A 23,890-nucleotide genomic window follows, 5' to 3' on the forward strand; every position below is an offset into this window, starting at 1 on the left:
CTGCCGGCTTCCGCCAGCCACCGTTATGGCGGTTTATTTGACTCCGCGGTTCGGGACGCTCCGCAGTCAGAGCGAGCTGGAGCGGCGGGGGAGGGAAGGCGTCTCCGTCTCTCTGCTGCTGGCGGTCGCGGTTAAGGGGGCACCGCAGCCAGGGCCGGGCGTGGAGCTATGTCGTTGGGAGCGAGAGGCTGTGGGGCAGGCGCGTTTACTGTACTGCAGATGTTGGTTTGTTGTCTATTGAGTGATGTGTGGAGGAGGAGCTGGGGACTGGAGGAGCATCACCCCGAGCTGAGGCTGAGAGACCTGGGACTGCTCAGCCTGGAGAAGTGAAGGCTCGGGGGGGTTCTCATCAATGTCTTCAGGTACATCTGAAGGGAGGGTGGAAAAAGGACGGAGCCAGGACTTTCTTTGAGGTGCCCAGAGGTGCTGTGGGCCCTCCAGCTTTGGAAATATTAAAGAGCTGTCTGGACGTGGTCCTGGGCTACCATCTGGGTGGCCCTGCTTGAGCAGGGGAGGTTGAACCAGCTGGACCCCAGAGATCCCTGCAAACCTCAGCCATTCTCTGATTCTGTAACAAATTAATGTGTATATGTATATACATACAGTCTGCATGGTAATAACAAAAGACCTTCCTTGCCTGTTTATAGTGCCTTTTTGTTCTTTTCTGTTGATTCTATGCTAGTGAGTGTGAGTCAATTTACAAGAAGGACTGATTCATGAAGTATTATCTTTCTCTGTCTTTGTAAAATTAAGCTGATTTCTGGAGAATTTTTAAATACATATACTTATATAACTAATTTCACAGAGTAATTTTTTTTTAAATGTTCAAGTAAAATTTTATAAACACCTGTAAAACTTTCATATAAATATTTTGCAGATTGTGATGGTCCTTTTCAAGCAACTCAACTGTGGAATTGTTACAGGGAACTAACAATTAAAGGGTTAACCACGTAGCAAGGGCCTAGAGTTTTGTGTATTATGTTAAGACACAGAGCCTCATTGAATGCAAAGATAAGAAGTTTTACAGAACCCAGATGTAACCTGGAGGAGACGAGACAACAAAGATTTACAGCAGAAAGGAGGGCACCAGGAAACGAGACAACAAAGATTTACAGCAGAAAGGAGGGCATCAATCTGGTTTCAACTGACTTGGCAGTTTAGGTTTAAGTCAATCCAGCATACCAAACCAAAGGTAAAAAGTTCACAGTGATGAAGCTGAAGGAGCGTTCATCCAAAGACCCCTCCTCAAGACCACCAGGTGACGCTGCGCAGGCACAACAGGAAGGGGTCAAGGAGGGGACTATGGAAATGATTTCCTGGGACTCATTCTAATAAGAACCGCCTTCTCAGGGAAAGGTTATGAATATGTATAGCCGTACCTGGGCTTACTATGAATATGTAACACCTTGCTGTATATAAGCACACCTTCTATTGTTAGAAGGCACGCGCAAGATTAAAGGAATGATCCTTCATGCGCCTGACGTCAAATAAAACATACCTGCTTTATAACCTTGCGAGTTGTAAAGTTTTATGACTTTATAGGTTGTAAAGTTGTTTCCGCATGTCAGAATAGTATTATTCATGCTCTTCACAGTCAGGTGGAAATCAAAAGACGTGGACAACATCTGAAAACGTATAAAAACTCTTTCATGGGCTCAAATGCTGTTGATGTGGTACTGAGCCATCTTATGCAAAGCATGTACCTAAGCTGCAATGATATTTCTCGGCTGAAGGGAGTCTGTGTTTGCCAAGCATTGATGGATCACAAGGTGTTTGAGCCAGTTGGAGCAAAGCTTTACTTATTCAAGAATGAGAAAGAAACGGAGTTTGAAGATACAAACACTAGTCTCTATAAATTTGCAAATAGCAGTCTTACTCCTCTTCTTCCAAGAAAGGATAAAGACAATCAGGGCTTGTCTCCTGAGCAAATCTGCTATCTGAAGACAAGAAGATGTTCTGAGTTACTCTGAACTATTCTGATTCCTTTTTTAAAAGTTAAGATGGGTTAACTGTAGATGAAGTTATGTCTGTCTAACCCAGGTATTGGAGACTTTTAAAAACTATGTGCCAGTTTTGAGAAATGTCATGCCTAAATCACAGATGCTACCCAATATTTCTTGGTAATGCTGAACTGCTGTGATCTGCCCTTTGTTACTTAGAAGAGAGTCTGGTGTAGCAGCATAAGCCTAGGAATCACTTGTGTCTGCAATCAGTTGTTCTGTAATCTGAGAATTAGTATGAATGACCTACTTGGTGGAAACTGGTAAAAGAAATGGAACTCAAACAGTATTTGGAATTGATGTCCTTGCCCTTTCCACAAAGCAGATATGGATGATTGGTTTTCTAGCAGCAGGATAGACCGTAGATATAATGAAGCTCTAAAGTCCTGATTTAACAGCAAATTTATGAAGTGACAGAAAGATAAATGTGTCCTGATCATATTTGTTACATATCTAATTATTTTCCCCTAAGCAGAACAAAGTGTGAAACAACACTTTCAAACTCCTTAGCATTAGAAGCAGCCAATAAAAAGAGAGTAGAGGATCTTCTTCAATCAATACATGTTCATGCATCTTTACCTCCAAAGATCATGGTTAATGAACCAACTCATCTGCTTTCAAAAAGAGGTGAGGATTGAACTTTTCTTTTTAAAACTTCATCATTCTTCAGCGTATCTGCTTGGGCTGAGTACCTTGTTTCTGTTAAACACTGCCCCTCAGAGTCCCAAATTTAATATGTCACTAATGACAAAATAGCCGAATGAGTGCTAAATGGGTAAATGTTAGTAATAAGAAAACTGAAAGAAACAAAACAGGATTATGTTTTTGCGGGATAATGCTATTCTATTAATGCAAATACCACTTCAGGAGGAAATCGCTTTTAAGATTAAATACATCTGTATTGTATGATTCCTTTGCTATTCGCTTGTCTTTTCTTGTATATAATACAAATTAGAATAGGTTACTAATAATTCTGATGTGATGGGTGAACCAGATGTTTTCTTCTTTCTTAGCCTTCCTATTTTGATTCCTTCTTCCCCAACACAGAGACTTCACACTATGCTGTTACCTTGTTTTCTTTGAATGTTTAAAACATTCTCGAGTGAGTAAAAACAAAGGTTAGTGTTTTACATAAGATCTTATTTCTGAGGATGTTTTTGTTTGTTTGTTTGTTTATGGCATCAGTAATAGAAGATGTCTGGAAACAGCAAACTCCACTGTGACTACTGCAGTTAATTGATGTTCCATTTCTAGAAGACATTTTGGTGTCTTCAGTGAAGAGAAAAACTGACTGCTTTGGCAAGGAACACCTGATTATATCAAATACTTTCCTGGACAGAGAGGTTACATGTAGCTTAAACTTGCCTGAGCAAGTTTTACATCTATAGAATGGTTTCGTTAGTAAATGCTTTATTTAAATCTTGATGAAAGATTTGTGTTAAGTGAACAAAATAGACATTGTTACACTTGTAGGCAGGGGTGACATTAATGTATGTTCCTTTGACTTCTTTTCAGAAGTAGTAAGGGAATTCACAAAAAGTCTGTGTTTAGGATGGGACATTGAGTATTGTAAGTATACATTAAATCTTTAACCTCAAGTTTTGAAAACACTCCTAGTTTCTAGACCAGACACTTAACTCTTAGGTCTCTATAACAGATATTAGAAATTGAACAAATTTATTCTGAGACTTCTTGTTTGTATGTCACAGTTCCTGGAGGTGATGCTGTGAAGATATAAAGTCAATAAGGCATCTATTGTTAGCAACAGAAAAAGAGAAATTAAGTTGTTGCACTGAAGTGACGCGAGGGTATGGACTTCATGACACGATCAATATGATCATCATGAGAGCTGTTTATTGTTAGTCACACAAAAACCTTTATACTTCTTGAACATACTATTTTTAGACTACAGCATTTATACTTCTACAGCATACTATTTTTAGATTACAGCATTACTCAATTATTATTATTGTCAATTGCAAGAAAACAGAACCTTATCTATTTAGCAAAAGCAAGCAGTAGAAGTCTTATCCATCTGGCAAAAGCAAATGGTTCAGGAAGCAACTTGCAGTTACATTATTGCAGTCACACAGACCTGGGTGCTTTCCTCCCTGCATCTGCGTGAGGGAGTTTCTCTCCTCCTGCTGTTTCTCTACATTCCTGGCTTACAGTACACAATTACTATTTATGAAACACTGGGTTGTTCACATTAGGATGACCAAAGTCCTGTAAAAACCCAGCAACACTGAAGGATGTTTATATAATGAGAATATAGAAATGAAAGAGGCTGCATTTCTTCAGCATTTTTCCTTAAATGTTCTCTTGTTTTTGTAGTATTCCTGATTGTTGCACTTGATGTTCATCTTACCATGCACTTTTAATGAATATGTCAAGGCATGTCTTCCTCATGTGTGTATTTTAATAATGCTTATTTCTGTCAAATCAGTGCCATCTTTATCTGTTTGTGAGATTTAGGTCATTCTGTGTACCTGAAGAGACTCTTTCTTACAGTTTTTATGTATTCTTCCTTGATGGAGAAAATATGAATATTGTTACAAAAGTTTTGAGTTTTACATAAGTTAATGAAACTCCTGGTTCCAAGCTAGGTTTATTGCTGGATAGCATCTTAACTTGCTGGTTTGGGTTCTTTTGTTGGTTTGGTTTTTGTTTGTTATTGTGTGTGTGTGTGTTTTTGTGGTGGTGGTGTTTGTTTGGTTTGGGGTTGTTTTTTGTTTTGTTTTTTACTTGATTCTTAGGGTGATTGGTGGGCTTATGTCTCTTAAAGTCTCTCATATGTGGTTGTTACTCTGTGTTATTCTGTATTAAGTATCTCTAACATTTGGGTCTTTGCTAAGCTATCAGATGAGTGTAAAGAAAATTAAATGCTTGCTTCATCACTTTATTCTACAGTTACTTCAGTGGGGGAGCCAGAGTAGCATCTTTATAGACAGTATATTAATTAGGTCTGGCTTATATCATGCCTAAGAAATGGGAAATTCCAAGTATGAAAAATAATCACCTGTATTACAAATTGTTGTACAATTAATTGCCCCCAAAATGAAGGGGGACCGAGGAGGAGCCTTATATCTCAAATTTTCTGTCTTCAGTTTTCAAACAGTGTTGTGTTATGCTTGAAATAACCAAATATCTGTTCTCCATGTAGGTACTTAAAACCCGTAATTAAATCTTTATCCACCGTGCGTTATCCACCCTCTTTTATAAAGCTAGTTTTCTGAATGTTTCACTTATAAAAATGTTTTCCAGTTTATTTTTTCTTTAGGATTTTTTCTGTGATGGATGATAAAATTAAAGACAGTATGATTGCACTGCTCATGGGATTATAACTACAGGAAGGTCATAATCCCATTTTTACTTTAGTATATTATCCCACTTATATCTGTCCAGCAGCAACTTTAAAAACCTTTGTTTCGGCTTTCCATGATAAACATAAGATTGTGGGGATGTTAGATAATATTTGCATTTTCTCACAAGTTACCGATTCAGTTCAAATTATCTTATATCCAGAGAGTCAGATAAAGGCAATTCTCTCTCCGCCCCCCACAGTTCTATGATTTTGGATTTCTTCTGGACATATTTGTTCAGTGCTGCCGCTGCCACAGCGGGACGGGCAGTGCTTGTGTGGCTCAGAGCGTCAGGAGCTGCGACCAGCTCAGGACTCGCTTCTTCTCAACTCTTCCTGCCTTCTTCACACCCTCTACTCTTGTCTGGCTGGGATTTAGTTCTGGACTCCTTTTCCCCTCTTCGCATCCGCTCCCCTTGCTCTCCCGGGGCTCGGCAGAGTGCACTGAGTGCCTCCTGTGGCTGCTCACCCTGGGGCGGGCCATGGCCTCGTCCCCCGCTGCAGCATGCAGAGCTTTGACACTCTGCTTAGGAGCTCAAGGGATCCAACCGATATCCCCTGATGAGTTAAAATCTTGAGCGGTTTTCCTCCTCTCAGGTGTAGTTTTGCTCCCCTGGCTGTTCCTTCTCTAAGGTGGCTATGTGCCCTTAACAGCTAGGCTGAAGGAAATAGCCCTCTCTCCTAGTGATGGTAAACTGTGCAGTAAAATCCCCTTTAGGAACAAAGCATGTTTGAGGATTGCTCTAGCAAAACAAGAGGTTGGCTCCTTCCCCGCAGGCTTCTGGCACAGTATCAGCAGACTTGCCCCTCCAGGCAACCGCCCTTCACATTGGTGAATGTTAAGGGATCTCTGGGCTCTAAAACCAAAACAGCCTTGAGAAGATACCAAACCTACCTTCAAACTGTAAATTGGACCCATTCTGCACATACCTCAGAAAGAGACCTCCACCCAGGAACAGTCCTGTAAATTCCCCATAAAGGCCAAGGACATAAGCAGCAGTAAGTTCCATGGTGCTGTGTAAGATGAAATCTGGCTGCTTAGCAGTCCGCTCAACCCCTCTGCAACACCTGAGCACAGCACTTGCCCTGATGTTGGAGGTGTGCAGGGAGAGAGACAGCTCCAGTGACAGAGAGCATGAGAGAGGACCAGAACGGTTCTGGCCCTCCCTCCTGCTCCACCACCTGCTCACTGCTAGGCAGTATGTAGCTTCTGAACTCCAACACCGGCATTGCAACAAGCCTGACTCAGCATCTCTTCTCTAGCTGGCAGCAGGTAGTGTCAAGGAACGCAACACATCTGGCCAAACGCAATTCTTTTCATTCCTGCATTTCTTTCTTGCACTGGTTCCCTGCAGTGTGCGAGTGTCAGTGCTGGAAGCACTCAGTGAAAGGGTGCACATGGGTCTTTTCTCCACGCTGGAGACTCTGGCACATCACTGTCCCAGCCACCCTCCATGTTTCACAGCAACAGCTGACGAGAGCACAGCAATCAAGCGCAAGGGAATATTTTCTTTGCTTGCTATCCTGTCCACCCCACAGCTGCCACCAGCTCTGTCTCTCCCACAGACGTGGGACTGCTGCCTCCGCCTCAGCACTCGAGACAAAAGCGGATCGCTCCTTCACAGAGGAGAGAGGCCCGAGCTGCCATTAGCACAAGGCAAGGCAGCTACACAACCCAGATAAACCCTGCAGTGCTTGGAAAGTAGCACCTGTACCGTGAACATGCCTGCAGTGAGCACTTCAGTCTCCAGCAGTAGTGCAGTAAGTCCTGCATGTGTGTGTGTGCGCGTCTGTGCCTTGCTCTTTATCAGCTGGCTGTGAAGATGTGTAGGATGGCTCATGAATGGTTGCTGCTCTTCCAGTACACAGGGCATGCAAGTGTGGGGGTATTGATACTGGCAAAAAAAGACTCTTTAACACTGTTTTGAAAGTGTTAAAAAGCAGGTACTTTTATTACAGTACGCCAGACGCTCGGAGGATTGCTCCTCGAATCGAGCGTGCGTGTGATTTGCACTTTTTGGTATTTATTCCATATACCTGTTGCATATTCATTTGTCTCTACCTCCTAGTTAACACATTAAACATAAATTATTTACATAACCCCACCCTTTCCCGGAAGTCCATCTGTGGTATTCGAGAGTCTTTGTCGGGGGTCTCTAGTGCTCCCCGGTGGTCTTCGCAGCTGGTGCTCCCCCCGCTGTCAGCTTCTTGACCTAATTTCTTCAGAAAGCATATTGTCATTTTGTGCTGCTACTCAGCAAAAGTCCTGTACCCCGCTTTTCATTTAGTGGAATATTCCGCTTTCCCAGCTTGCAAGCCAAGGACATCCCGCTTTGCCTCCTGTCCAGTCTCTATAGAGCTATTGTTTCCCTGTTAGCTTTCTGTTACATGATGCCTAGCCTTGGTACATCAGGCTTAGTCTTGTTACATTATGCCTAGGGGTTTCTAAAAGATTTTTGTTCCTGTTATCAGTATCTTTACCAAAGGCATTTCCTTCCCTTCTATATGTAGCCTTCCTAAGCAGCTGCAGCAATATGCGGGCTGTGAAAGGACAGGAGAATATCCTGGGGGAGGCACACAAGGCCCAGCAGTACTTGACAGCTCTTGCTCTGGGACAACTGCTGTCCTTTCCGGATCCTTCACCAAATGAGCGTTTGGAGTCCTGGAAGGTGAGGACGAGTGTTGTGGCAGCATTGAAGAAAGGCTGTAGGAAATCACTGCAGATATAGGAGAGGGGCCAGTATAAAAGATGAAGCAGTAACATGGCTTGTGAGAGTTGACATGAGCGTCAAAGCAGTCCACTCCGTTTTATCAAACCTAAGCTGACTACTGGGGATTCTTGCTGTGGTTCGATGGCTGCAGGAATTGAAAGAATGGCATATCCGCACCAAGGGCTAAGCCGAGTCCCTGAAGAATGCCATGAAGAATAAGGAGAGAGACTTAACAGGTGCTTTCACCCGTGGCTGACACAAAGCAAATGACTGTGCGTTTCTGTCTCTACAGCGGCTGTCAACAAGCCCCTCTGTGTCCACTCCTACTGCATTTTACTGCACAGGGGGACACATCCTTCAACATTTTGCTCCTAAGGAGTAGGCAAATAGGGCTCCTGAACAGCACATATGCTGTAAACAGCACATTTTCAAAGACAGATCTTGGCCTCCCTTTCAATAACCCACCCACTCTTGCATGCAAAATGGAGCAGACTGCAAATCTACCTGGCCTTCAGTTTCTAAGGTCAGGCTTGCTTGGGGTTTTGGCTTCAGGCAGCACTGAACACCGTCAGAGCCAGCTGTTTCAGCACGACGCAATCTGGTGACGCAAGGCAGGGAAGGAGGGGGAAGCCAGGTGGCAACGGACCTCGAGATGCCCACAGAAGTCACTTGGCTGCTTGCAGCCTGCCGAGGCACAGCTACCCTAACGCACCGGCAAAAAGGAGCCAACCAGCAGGCCCAGCTGTGGTCCCCAGGCTGCTCTGCCAGCACTTCAGGAAATCTGGCCACACAAACGCACACCTCAAACCAGCACGATGTACTGAAACGGAGGAATATACTTAACAGCAGAGTCAATTATACTGTTAAGTGGCATTCTTTATTTTATCAGTGCTAGTGAACACTAGGGATCATCCTCCATAAGTGCTCCAAAGACTGGATGCTCTTGCGTTGCTTATTTTCACATAATCATTACATATGCATTACAGTTTTTGAAAAATTTTACATACAATATGCTATATTAGGAAGTAATTGATGATGTTAGTTATAATTGTTTAATTTCTTACTTACAATACATCTATTAGTTAAATATAAACTAAGCACTCTGTTTCAAAACAATGTATTACTTAATCTTCTGTCTCCCTCTTGTCATGCAGAATGATCTGAAACTGGAAAATATCCCCTTGTTTTGCAGGTGGTCATAAAGCATTTATCTCATGTCAATTGGTTAGTGATGGGTACATCTTTTAGAACTTAATCACAGTATACATTAATTTAGCAGTTTCTCCTCAGTACGTTCACAGTAGCCCTGAGGAGGGTGTCACTGACAGACACATCCTTCAACAGCCTGAACACGGCAGAAAATTGGGCTCCTGAACTGCAGCTGTGCAAATGGCACATTTTTAAACACATTTCCCGGCTGCCCAGCCTCGTGGGAGCCCCAATGCCGGAGCTGCAGCCCCCTCGCCCCGGGCCAGCATCACCCCACCCGCTGTGACGCCCCTGTCCCACCCGCTGTGACGCCCCGAGCTGCCACTTGACTTTTTCCTCTGATTTTCCATCCTCTTTGAACAATGAGTTCTCTGCCTGAATTTTAGATTCACCTTACATTTTCACTCAATTAAGTCACTCTTAAGAAAACTCATGCCTTTGTAGTAGGTCATGTAATAAACTACTTCCAGTCTTCTGGGATTTAAATGCTTTTATTTCTGTCTGTTTTCAAAGTAATTGTCTTGTGTCTCTTCTCTGAAGAGTCAGTCCCTCGCTTTTTCACTCTGTTTAGGCTTGGTGGGTTTTCATTGTGCCTGTTGAAGTAATAGTGCGGTCTTGATTAATTTTAAATACTGGTGTAATCAGGAAAGTGTTCTAGTGACAGTGTGGCATGATTGCAGCTTGTTTTGATCTGGATGTACCTCAGGTGTACTGTCTGCAGCAAAGGAAAACCACAGAAATTGCTTATTTTGAGCAGGTCCTTGCACTACGATAGTGAAATAAATTACACAAACAGCTCAATAAGCAAAAAGTTTAATGCTGTGGTTCAAACATGTGACTATACCTCTGTGGTTATTTCTATCTAATTTTCTTTAAAGGATTAAATAAGAACAGGCAGAGTATTTTAAAGTAAGCACTAAAGCTAACTTTTCCTTCTACAGGCTTGACAAATGGCTCTTTGCTGCAATTGAATGCTTGGAGTATTTCCCAGACCGGTTCCTAGTGATGGTTAGTCAGCAGTTACCTCAAAGTACTAACAAACCGAGCAGTCTGACCACATGCAAGGAGATTCTTTATGACATTATAATAAAGTATTATAGTAAAAAGAAGGACTCCTTGCCACTCAGGATCGTGATATTCATTTGGGAATTACAGAACTTACAGGTAAGAGCAACCTGGAACAAAAAATGCAACTGAAAGCTGTATAAAGGATGGAACTTATGAAGTGTTGATTGATTGAATCATAACACCATTTGCAATGCTGTTGCAGATGCACTTCAATTTGAATGCTCGAGGTCACTAGGCTGATCACCTCCCCAAGGCAAGGACAAGTTTCAAAGTTAGATCAAGTCGCATAGGGCCTAGTCCAGCTAAATTTTGAAAATCTGCATGGATAGAGAATCACAAACCTCTGTGGGTAACCTGTTTCGATAGATAGCTACTCTCATTGTGAAAATCTCTTACTGCTGGTCGGAATTTCCCTTATTGCTACCTGTGACCAATAACCTAAAAGTAAAATCATTACCATAAATTTTCTTCTTAACTAGAATAAGGGTTTGTATGTTCTGGACTTACGGCTTTTTTTGTAATAGAAGTATGTAAAATGATAAAAAGAGCTGTTGAGATTGTGATTCAGGCTGTGATTTCCTCTCCCCTCCCCCCCGCAACCAACCCTCCACACAGATACTTACAAGTAAAACAGAAAAGTTTAAATTAAATACAAGTTTAAGATTAATCTTACCCTAAATAGGCCTTGTTACTTCTTCAGTTCTGTAGGTTTTATGGATTGTTACCTAAAGTGTCAGTTTTTAGAGAACTGTGACAAGCTTACTGGCATAGGAGCACAAGGTGGTGTATCCTGTGCCCAAAACCTCATGAAAATACAAAAGGCAATATTTTTGTCAGTACTATTTTGCTAAGGAGAAAAAATATGTATATAAGTAATGAAATGGAATTTATGGAAAAGTTACATAATCCATCCACAAAAGAAGAATGCTAATTTGAAATAAGTGATCGGTAACTTCTGCTAAATAGTCACTTAATTTAAAGATGGTATAGTTCATAGGTGCACTTTTTAAATACAATACTGATATAAACTGATATTATAGATTATTACTAAATTAGAGAATCAAAGCCGCCAAATCCTGTAGACAAGGGAAAAGGCAGTGACACAATTCTGTGACAGCGTCAGGATTAGTCTAATGCTTCGGTTGCCTGTAGGTCTTTTCTGTATTGTCTGCTTGATCTAAACTACATGACCTGTGAATATCCAGAGCTATTCTGCTTTCTTATTTTGGCTTTAATTTTGTTACCTTTCCAACTTCAGGAAGACTATTTCACAAGCAGTTTCTAATACTTTGTTTCTTTTCGATGAAGTGGTAACCATAAGGTTGTCATTAGGAAATGATTCTCTGTTTGAGTATATTAGTTTGTGTTCTTGGGCCCTCAGCTGTGTTCAAGTTCATACTAATCACTCTTAGGAGATTGGGTTTTGTTGCTGAGTTTTTACAGGACTTTGGTCATCTGAATGTGAACAACCCAGTGTTTCAAAAATAGTCATTGTGTACTTTAGGCCAGGCGTATGGGAAACAGCAGGAGGAGAGAAACTCCCATATGTAGGTGCAGGGAGGAAAGCACCCAGTTCTGTATAACCGCAATTATGTAACTGCAAGTCGCATCCTGAACCATTTGCTTCTGCCAAATGGATAAGACCTCTACTGCTTGCTTTTGCCAAATTGATAAGATTCTGCTTTCTCGTGATTGATAATAATAACTGAGTAGTGCTTTTTCTTGTTCAAATAGAAACATAGTTGTATTATGTAATCCTGTAAGTTGTAACATAAATATAGTGTGTTGAAGAAGTATAAATACTTCTGTGTGACTAATAATAAATTGGCTCATGATGATCATATTGGTCATATCGTGAAGTCCGCTCGTGCCTTCACGTCATTTGGTGCCCAAACAGGGACCCTCAGACGATCGATTCCAGTCCAGGGAGATAGCGTTCGTCTAGGTGATCGAGGAAGCCGGCCGTAATCCTCACTGCCCCGCTGGGAAGCCTCACCTCAGCTGGACGCCGTCAGAGGTGGGATGATGTGGCGGAGCTCCACACTGCTGGCAGTGAGAAGTTTTGCTTAAAGGTGGAACGGGAGCTACCATGGGAGAGAAAAAAGGTGCACCTAATCTTCCGTTTTTGTTCAAGAAAGCGAAGCCGTTCGAAAGAACGAAGTCGCCCGCGGAAGGCGTCCCCGGGGGGCGAAGTAGAAAAGAAGAAGAATCTTGCCTTGATATTCAGGTGAGCGGTCGGGGAGGAGATGAGGTTGAACAAAGAGCAAGAAGCGGTTCTAAACCTCCTCCAACATATTGTCTCTAAGAGAGGAATTAAAATAGACTCCTCTGTTTTAGGAGACTTTTTATTATGGGTCTGGAAAAAAGACCTGATTTCTGGTGTCAGTGTGGCTTTTGAACTGACAGCTTGGGATGCAATTGGGAAATCATTATGGGAAGTAATTAGTTCTGGTGACAAAGAAGCCCAAGAGGCGATTAAGTATGCGACGGTTTGGCGGCAGTTGTTTAACACACTGCAAACTATGAAAGAGGAACAGAAAGCTGCTTCAGCTATGTGTGCTGCTCTTACGCCTGAGCAAAAACCTCCTTTAGCATGTCCCGTTACTACATCCATTTTTGCGACTGATTTAAATCTCCCTCCGATCGGGCCAGTTCCTCTATCGAAAGTTTAAAAAGAGGGTGATTCTCAAGGAGGTGAGAAATGCCCGCCGCCTGAAACTGTGATGTCATCTGCGCCGGAGGCAGAGGCTGGGGTGGCGGGGGGGGAGAATGTTGAGTCTTTAAAAAGTAAAGACTTGCCGGTTGCAGTTGCACCAGAGGCAAAGGTTGCGTCCGAGACAGAAAAGAATTCGAAAGGATTATCAGATGAATTGCTGAGAGAATTAGTGTATACTCTACAAAATATGACTTTGGGGGCTTCAGGTGGTACTGGGAAACAAATCGCTAAGTCGTATTCATTTGAACCACCACAATTGAGACCGCAGCTGTCTATAACTTCCCCTGTGGTGCCCTCAGCACCTGTAATTGAGACTTTGGAGAAGCCAGCAGAGGCTGCTGCTGAATCAAATATGTCTTCTAATCGATGGAAAGAAGTTATTAAGGAAGCTTTAATTGAAGGGACAATGTTACCGCAGGCATTTCCAGTATCGTTACAACAAGACAGTGTTGGTGCTGTTTGGAAACCATTTGATTGGAAATATTAGAAAAGCTTAAACTGTTGGATAATCAGTATGGACTTAGGTCGCAAATGACATTACAACTTTTGTCATATATTTCTTCTGCGGAACTGTTAGCCCCTGGAGATGTCCAACAAATAGGTTGTTTAATTTTAACTCCATCTGAACAATTGTTATTTTCTAAACAATGGGAAATGTTATGTATACGAGCTCAGACTACCCCGCGTGAACAGAGTGATCCGTTATACAGAGTTACTGCACAACAATTAATGAGTGTGGATCCCTGGATTGCACTAGACATGCAAGTTAAATCATTGCCTCATGTGAATCAACTAAGTCAAAGATTGGCTTACGAAGCTTTCCTAACTATGCCAGATAAGGTTCGTAACACAGCCTTTGCTCAAGTGAAACAGGGTCCTAATGAACCATTTTCTGAATTTGTTGATCGCTTACATAAAGCCATCTATGACCGTCCTGATTTGGATACTGAGATGAAAGAAAGACTATTTAAAATGATAGCTTTTGACAATGCTAATGATAAGACCAGAGCACAACTTGGAACTTTACCGAAAGATGCTGGTGTAGCTGACATGCTAGAGTTAATGGAATGGACTTCTGAGATACAAAAAGCTGCATATGTAGCTGCTGCAATTCAAGGTGCCATAAAACCTCTGTATGAAAGGTCATGGAAAAATTCGAACCGTTTAAAATGCCTTAATTGTGGGAAGTTAGGACATCTGGAAACTCAATGCAAGATTAATACTAGATGGTGCCTTAAATGTAAGAGAGAGGGTCATACTACCATAGCATGCCGAAGTAAGGGAAACGGTCAGATGAGCGCGAGAACCCCTCGCGCTAGGACACAAACGCAGGGGGTGTGGGCAGCAGCAGCAACCCAGGAGGACTTAACCAGCTCATCTCCGCAACAGCAGGGAGTGCAGGAGTGGATGTGGAAACCGCAATAGACATAAATATAATGGACTCAAAGGTACATTTGATTGATAGCAATATAAAAGGTCCACTCGGTAATGATTTGTGTGCTCTTCTTTTGGAAGGATGTTCGACTTCAAAGCAAGGAATTTTTGTTGTTCCCGGTGTTACCGATGCAGACTATGAAGGGATTATAAAAATCATACTTTATGTAATTAACCCTCCTGTTTCTATTCCAAAAGGATCAAGGATAGTGCAGTTAATACCCTTTCGTTCTCAAGTACCTCAACCTGGCAGTTCAGTAAGAGGTGCTAGAGGATTTGGATCCACAGGAGCTCCACAGGTGTACTTTGCCATGGACATTACTAAAGATAAACCAGAAAAACAGGTTAAGCTTACTGGCCCTGATGGTGTAACCATTCAGGAACAATTCACGATAGACACTGGAGCAGACGTTACTATTATTTCTACTCAAATCTGGCCTAAATCTTGGCCCCTTATTTCTCCATAATTCAGGGTCGCCGGAATTGGAGGCACCCAAGCAACAAAAATCAGTCAGTCTGTGATCCGATTCACATTTCCTGATGATGTCACAGTATCCACTAGGCCGTATGTGATGCGAACTCCATATGGACTTTTGGGACTAATCGGCAGAGACTTACTGAGTCAAATGAGAACCACTTTAATAACTCATCCTTTTTAGGAGGTGAGCAGCCAATCCTGAAGATTAAATGGAAAACCGAACTTACTGAGGTCTGCAAGATATTTTCCTTATTAACCTGTTTTCTTTGTAGTTATCTGCTTAAGCATATTAGAGTTTAATAACTTTTTGCCTCTTGTATAATATAGCAAGTTCACAGACTCATGAGAATCCGTTGACTCAAAATATGCATTTTGTGATTATACAGAAGACCGTGAGTAATTCAGTTTTTTACTGTGTGAATGTGATGATAAGATTGTGTGTAACAGTTGTTACTTTTCTTTCTACCATGCTAGCTTTATTCCAACATCCAGACTTGCGCAACTCTGTGATAGGCTGTGTCTCATCTCGGTGTACTAAATTTGGCTCTTTTGTATGCACATCAAGTAAAGAATCCTGTTTTGGGATAACAGTTGTAGCACCTCAGATGAGACGCGTATAAAAGCCTTGCCCAGCTCGGCTTGCTAGGGCAGCGGGGGGGCAGGTGCCGCTGGGGCTCCAGCGCGCACTGACCTGTTTTGTCAGGGAGATCCAGCGGCAACCTCCACCTGGCTGAGCTGCAAGAGCCCAAAGGTGCAATGCTAAAACTGAGATATTGTCTTGAATAAGTGCAACTGTGATCCATCTGCATGTTTGAACTTAGTGTTTGGTTTTCATATCTGAGCTCAGTATTTTAGTTTATATATATATTTGGTACCAAAATAATATTTTGGGGGGAGATAATTACAAAATGGGAACCGGTTCCGCTACTAAAATACAACCTTGATCCCCTTTAGGATGCATCCTTACACATTAGAGAAACTAGTTTGAATATGGAATTCTGGGTTTTAGTGCTATATGGCAGTTAGTGTTGTTCTACATAACTTTGAGAAATAAGTAAATAGAGCAAAATAGCCCAGGTCTGTGTTGTACAGCCCGAACATAAACTTTAAGCCTGTGCCAAGCTGCAAGATAAGCTCTACCTCCTCTGTCCATGTGGCCTTGCCTGTTTCTAAACTGCAGCGAGAAGATTCTAAAGCGGCGAAAAAAAGGGGGGGTTTCCTCCCCTCGACACAGAGATCAAAGGCTTTGTATCAGGATCCCCTGCACAACAGTCAATAGCAAGGGCCTGTAGAATTAATCACCTGGGGAAGGGGATATGTGTGTGTTCTTATTCCAACAGGACCAAACTGACTTCCTGTGAAATATGTTAAATCTCACTATGAGCTGGAAAAACAGTGCAAGAACCCAATGCCAGAAGTGCAATGTCTGTCCCTGCAGCAGAAAGCAACAAAGAAACAGAAGAGACCAAAGGAAGAGGCCAATGATGTTACCTTGGAGCAGCTAAAGAAGTTATAACAAAATGCAAGTGTTATGACGGCAGCAGCAAGTCCTTCACTCCAATTAACACTTTCTTATTATCTCTTGCAACAGTACAGTAACAATGACATGCATTGGGTAGATGGTGCATGGATACCACCAGAAGGTCAATTGCTGGAAAACAAGGATTGAATTAAACTTAATCAAATGCAGCAGTATTTTGTTGAGATCCCTCCTGTATGTATTTGTAAGAAATTAATTGACAATTGTTTGTCAGGGAAGCTTCACTTGTTTTATCAGTGATGAGGAATGGAGGAGTGGTTCAGAGTAATTTGGATTTTGTTTCCATTCTGGGTCTTAACATGCAAGGTATCTAAAATAACCACAGAAGATGTTTTGAATTTGTACTGGACCCCCTGTAAATTAGAGGCACTATCATATTAGACTGATACAGATTTAAATTATTTGGATTAGGAATTAACTGATGATCATAAAAACAAAACCAAAAACTTTCAGTGCATTTGTTTTCCTTAATTGTTGTAATTTGTATTATTCTATTTTATTGTACCTTCATTCGTAATGACAATTTATAACAGGAAAATGGCACATAGGGTATGATGATCCACAATGGACATTCAAACTCTCCAACAGAATGCCCCCTTTTGACTTTGGAGGCAAGAGGTGACTGCACCACCACTCCAAAGTAGCCTGTCAGATCATGACTGTGGTCGCAGGGTGGATTGTGTGGCAGTTGCACATTCCCCTGAGATTTAGAGCCTTCAATGGGGCCGTTGATGGCTCTTTATTACCTGTCCCCAGGTCACATCCTCCCCAGTCTCGGGGCAGGGTGACTTCACCGCTACCAGCTGGTGGGACAGAAGGGGTGGGACCCTCAGTCAATTACCAGGGTCCTCAACAAGACGTGCCCAGAGCTATGTTGTAATGCCCACAGCCACATCTGACTAGACTAGAAAACGGGGTTCCCGCCGAAGACGCCCTTTGAGTGATCTTCTCGGAGCTGCGGGTCTGTGAACTAGAGTCCTTTCCTTAGACAGGAACACCGTCTAAGGAGACTTCCTGGGATTGAGAGCGCCTTGCCGCCTCATTTGCTTGAGCGATCATTTACTAGATATATCCTTGAATGAGCCCTTGCCTAATTTAGGCAAGTGATTGTTTATTGTGAGTACCCTGAAGTGAGAGGCCTCTAGTTTTTTTTCTTGTGAGTGACTACATGCACGTTGTGGATCCTCATTATTCTTATGTTATTGTATTCAAATAATCTCCTTAACTGATATCTGAACCTGTATTTTATGTTATCAGAGTGCTAAATATATGTAATACCATTGAAATTGAATTATAGTGCTTATGAGCAAAATCAAGTACAACAACACTTCCAAAGAACAGTCTCAGCTAATGTACAAGGCCTGATTTAGGTTTTAGCCAGTGCCCTGAAAAACAAGTGCATAATTTAAGAATTAGCGCTGTAAGATATAATGGTTAACATTATCTAATAGCATAAAATGATTAGACCCAAAAACTTGGTTTTCAGGCCTCAATCTGCACATATGGATTTTTGTGGGAATTAGGATGGCTGAGAAATCTACTTTTACATGGATTAATAATAATGTCTGTGATTGTTGCTATATTGTTAATTGTGCACTTGGTTTGCACAAAAACAAAAAGGGGGAATTCTGGGAGATTTGAAGGATTTTCTTGAAAAGAATGGACATTATATGGAACTGAACCGAACAGGCCCATGAGGCCTATGTGAACAAGAGCAAAACAGCCTACGTGCCTTACGTGACTCCTCCGCAGCCTTGAGCGAGAACAAGATAAAGTGTGTCCAGTGAAGAAATCAAGAGTCAGCAAATGAACAATTTTGTATTGAAGTAATGCTGAATGTTAGTCAGCTGAATTCATAATGAAGCTAGAGAAAGAACAAAAGCAAGTGGAATTTTTGGAATATTGCCAATAAGTAACAATTACATAGTAGGTAAAGGGAGCCACTGGCCAAGGTGAGAAAGCATATTTTGTGAACCTTTGAAATACAAATTGGATAAACAAGTAGGCATTCATAAACGGCATTCCTTTATATATATATATTCCCTGAAACCTCTTTTGGGGGGAAAAGCAATCTAATCTTACATCTGAAGATATTGGTACTCTTGATCACGGTACCCTGTATTATACAAATAGTACGCAAGTCAGTCATGAACATGGTGAATTTGGCCTGGGTTGTTCAAAAACTATAAGAATTTGCATTCTAATAGTAATTTGCAAGTAGAACCCTGTGCAGTTAGCTGTACTTTGATATAGTGCTGTTGCTTTGACTGTAGTGCAGGAGATAGTTCAAACTAGCTATGAATATCTATATATAAAAGCCACTTCAAAGTTAATTTAAGAAGTGCTGCAGTTAGCTAAAGTGCAACTTCATTTTTTTAATCAGTTTATACACAGTTATAAACTATTTAACAGCTGAGGAAAATACACTTAAGATGACTGATAATGCAGATCTGTTGTAAAGGCGAGCATGTTGCTGTGTGTGTTGCCTTTAAAATAAACAGATATAGAGTACCAATGTTATAGATGAATGCAGTTGGTCAAACTAGCTCATGTGGTTTATTGAACCTTTTTACATTGGAATTTTTCTCATTTTTTTACCTATAGTCTTTTAAAGTGACTCAGTAAGACTTTAATCACGCATCAGAAAAACTCTCAAACTTTTCTCTAGAAATGATTTTACTTCTTGTCTTTGTATCTACACTTCTACCCGTCTTGATCATGTCCTTTGGCAATTATCTTTCCTGCTTTTTTGTCTGCCCTTCTTTTGGAAAAGGGTCACTTACTTGCTGTTTTGGTGTTCTTTTTAAATAAAGGTGGTTTCAAATGGCTTGTGGTACACCCCGGAAAGTCCTGGAGTATTTCTTGTAAAATATAACCTCTGTCCCAGTAATAAGACAGAGGCCAGAAAATCATATGTAGGTTCTATTCCTGTATCTGCCCTCATCTTGCTCTTACCTTAAAGTTACTTGGCTTTTTGATAGTTCCTCACTTGCAAAATGAAGATAACTAGAATTATCATCTAAAGGGGTTTTTACAGGAGATTATTTCCACCTTATTGTGTTTCCATGAGAAACTTGCAACCTAATGCCTTAAAAAGCAGGGGGGGAACCAACCAATCAACCACCACCACTACCAAAACAAACAAACAAAACCAAAACACACACCACAAAGCAATGAGAAAGCTAGAGTTGTTGAGCTCATTAATTACTTTGAGATGAATTCTGGAACATAAACAGTGCAAACACTGTTTCAGTGTTTGCACACCGTACACGGAACATAGTAATGTCCTGTATATATTGTCCAAGTACATCTGTTCTCTGACTAGCTATGGGACACAGGCTTTAAGCTCATTTTGATTAAATGCTGTATTGAGTCTCATCAAAAGGTTTTAGAAGTCACTGAGATAACCTGATTTTTTTTTTGAGGGAAAACTCTCCCAAAAATGGGATTAATATTGGAATGTTAATATGTATTGTTGAATCTGAAAATGAACAGCTACCCTGGATACACTGTTTTACTCCATTGCAGATAAAGGAAAAACAGATCAAGCTCTAGAGGTGCCACAATTTTATTTAAAATTATTAGCACCAAATATCCGAGAGGAACTACACAGACTCCTGACATTCATAGCCACTGCACCAGAATCCGAGGGCTACAAATTACAAGAACAAGTAAGTATCCACTATGTTTAGTGTGAGAAAAAGAATTTTCCTATAGTAAAGCTAACTCCCCCCCCGCCCCGCCCCCAGAGTTAGAAGTTTACTGCCTTCTGATGTAATTAGTTTTAAAACAAATACCAAGATGTTCTTCTCACTGGTAGCATCCAGTTATTCTTAAGTCTTTGCTGACACGTTGCAAGTAAATATAATGACAAATCTGAGTTCTTCTTTTTCTAGTTTGATAACAGATCAGTGATCATCAAGACTTGCACAAAGTTCATCTTACAAAATAAGACATTGTCAAAACCACAGGCAGAACTGCTGACTCAGTTTCTGATGGACAATCACTCTGAGCTCTTTAAGACAGCATTTTCCTTACCTCATTAAAATGTTAACTGCCATGAAGTACCTTTTTGGAGATGAGTGGTCTGAGAAGCGGAGTTTAATACTTCATCTGGTACAGTTTAATTGTAAAGTAGAGAGATAAGCTATTTCAGATTACGGAGGAACCCTCTTTGAGAGCTTTGCAATCGTTTATATATAATATCTTCTCTCTTTATTTGCATCATTTATGTTAAGAAAATATTTGAATTATTAAGAAATTTTTGTAGAGGCCTTTTGGCACTTTGTTTCTGATGCCTGTCTAGTAATTAGGCTTCTTAGTGTCTTTCTCCTTTAGAACTCAGCTGACATGCTCAGAACGACGTATGAGATGGCATGCTCTGGTGCCCCAGTGAACACAAACAGCTTTGACAGCTCTTAAGAGTTCCTTTTGGTATTTTAAAACGTTAACTTTTAAAGAAAATAAACAGAACCACAAAATGAAATGGCCTTTCTATTTAACTTGGTCAGTTATGTAAATATACAGATATTAATATATTTTATAGTCTCTTTTATTTACATTCCATCATATTGTCACATGTGAAAAAACATAGCCTTCCCAGACCCTATATTGACTTTCTGAATTCAACCAGTGCATTAAAGTTGTGATGCTTCTCTGTTTTCCTCAACTATAAAATTCCTCATTAAACCACTAAATTAGATAGAGTCGAACTAACGATCTCAGTTGTTGTAAAATAGCTGTAAAATGCTCTAGACATTTATTGTCCAGTTACAAAACAGCCTCACAGAAACGTTGATTTGGTTTCAGTAAAATCTTATTTTTAGTATTATATAACACATTCATTTATACTTCTGACCTCAGCTAAAGAGATATAGGTGATTTTTTTTTTTTAATTAGCTCCAGTTCAGTTTGAAAGTATCAAGGGGTTACTGTTAGTTTTGTAGGTGTTAATATACAGCCAAAACCAGATACATTTTTCTTTTTTTTCTTATTAAGGGTTCTGACATGAGGGTTAGGGCTTTGATTCACGATTGGAGGTGGAGCCAGATGTGACAAATGAAGTGCTCACTGCTTCAAAGCAATGACAGCGGAGTGGATGGTGCCTCGCTCGTCCACAGCTCCCACTGAGAGCCTTTTGTATTGTATAAGCTGAAATCAGTTCAAGGTCTACACTACAGTTTTTGCTGTAGTTCAGCAGAAAACAACATCTAGAACGTCTTGCCTCTTATTTCTTTGGCCAGAAATATCAGGAATAAACATATGTATACGTGTTTTAGTACAATTTTGTGATAGATTTTGAATGTGTACCTAAATAAATGTAGGCATATACTCCGCAATTATGTGATTTTAAAATTGATCATCTGAAAGCTTTAGATTCTCAAAATACAAAAGCATGGTTTTTGTAATTTTTTTTCTCTGTTGGATTGTATTTTCAGACTTTAACTCTTCTGGAACTAACTAGTAGGAGACTTGAAAGTTTACTAGAAGGACAAGATCCACGTATCAATTCAGGTAGATGATGCGATACACACTATTATAAAAAAAATTTCTGTGCAAATCAGTTCATCATCAGTTGACTATAATTTTGCATGGACTATGTTATTTTCCTTTATTAGAAGTGAAGCATCAAAGCAACTAATTCACCAAATAATTAAATTATCTGCTATAAGGAAAACACTGACCTCTGAATATTAGAGAATAAGGATTCTATTAATTATCTAGTTTGAATACATCTCAATTTTTTTAAGAAATAATTACTTCTGGCAAAATCAATGCAAAATATGCTTCCTGAAGTGACATGCATATTATTTGGTTTGTGAATTTGGTATTATTTTATATTTAGGAACAGCATTCTTGTATGTCTGCCACAAGACACCTAAAAATTCTCAGAGAGCTCAGTAGTTTAATGTTCTAATAGACGTCTTGAGCACAGACCTTGATTGTTTAATGTTTTGAAGAACTACTTTTTCTGGCTAAGCACAAAGGGTTTTTTTAAGAGCTTAAGATGTACAGAAGGGTAGCATAGCCTAAAAGGAAGGCAGTTGACACTTGGTATGTATGTGGGACTAGTGCTTTCTAGCTTACTTCTTTTACAAGCTAACATTCCATCTGGCCTTGCTGCCAGAAATATCTTTTAGCACTGTGATTAAAAGGGTTGGCTTAAATAATTGATTTTCTCCCTGACTCTTTAGCTTCTTCCTTTTGACTTCTGTATTGCCAGTGCATTATGTGCTTAAACACTGAAGAGAAACCATTAGGGAACTGAATAATACTGGAAGTTATCGTGCTGTTTAATACTATATTTAATGGAGGAGATGCCCGAGTAGTTTTGGTGGGGTTCTGGAATCTGTCCCAATTGCTTCCGGTTGAGTGTTCTGAGTATCGCATATTGTGTAGCCAAAGAACACAGAGATGAGCAGCAGAGGAAGGAGTTGCCTGTCTATAGTGTTCTTGGAGCCCGTGTGATCTCCTATCTTCTATCAAATTAATTGCCAGTATGAATCTGTATTTGAAGTATAAAATTTCCAGAGCGAAGAGTTTAGTCTAGAGCTCCTTTCCAGTGCAGTCTTATCAAGGAACAAGTGATACCACCTTCAAAGTAAGGAGGCTTACATCTATTCATAGAGCATTCATGTTTGCTCCTACCAAGGAAAAGGTTTGTTGTAGCTTTTATGGAAACAATGTCCATATTTCCTTATTTTAAGTCCCAGCTAAAGCTTGTTGATAATTTTGTGAAGCAGTTATTTAAAAAACTAGAGGGTGGACACAGGGGCCTCTGCCTGAGGCTATCAAAATTGCAGTGTACTAGACTTATTCATGTCCTATTTTCTTACACAGTGATACAACAGCTGTATTAAGAATTTGTAGATGGTGTTCTCTGGCATTAATACAGGAGGAGGAAGGTACCTCTTCCTTTCTGCAGGTTAGACTGGAGGAAAGCCACCATGAGCTGGCAGTTCAAAGTAAAAGAGATCATATCCAAGAAGAAAGGTCATCTCAGACAACTCAATTAGGGCAGCTCATCATCAAGATCTCTGGAGTGTTGGCTTCTCTTCTATATTGTCCTTACACTGAGACCTCTGGGTAGCAGCAGAGCAGCTCATGAGAATCTGGAATGTTGATGAGAAGAACATGGCTCTAACTGCACATGCTTATATCAATTAGAAAAGAAATGGAAGCCAGAGATGAGGATACACCTTTGTTTCCCCTGTTCACAGCTCTGACCATTCAACTACATCAATTACCCTTGTGTCACAGATCATCACAATTCTCAGAAGGTAATAATATCTAGTTGTGCTTCAGAGTGCCCCTCTCTGGACCTTGCCAAGGATCACTGGAGGGGCATGAAATCCAGTGAAGCCTCTGCTTGA

General features: G+C 40.7%; 1 protein-coding gene across 1 annotated transcript; it reads left to right on the forward strand.

Annotated features, from left to right (window-relative positions):
• The first annotated feature begins 25 nt into the window (after positions 1-25).
• Positions 26-23,008, forward strand: DEPDC4 (DEP domain containing 4). Its single transcript, XM_065630011.1, is given in 10 exon segments — positions 26-221; positions 1,543-1,960; positions 2,473-2,627; positions 3,186-3,369; positions 10,223-10,392; positions 10,395-10,445; positions 20,046-20,188; positions 20,414-20,542; positions 21,956-22,031; positions 22,917-23,008. Coding segments are annotated over 10 exon segments (1,614 nt in total).
• The last annotated feature ends 882 nt before the right edge of the window (positions 23,009-23,890 follow it).

Source organism: Caloenas nicobarica, chromosome 1, assembly GCF_036013445.1.
Source record: "Caloenas nicobarica isolate bCalNic1 chromosome 1, bCalNic1.hap1, whole genome shotgun sequence".
NCBI classification, from domain to species: Eukaryota; Metazoa; Chordata; class Aves; order Columbiformes; family Columbidae; genus Caloenas; species Caloenas nicobarica.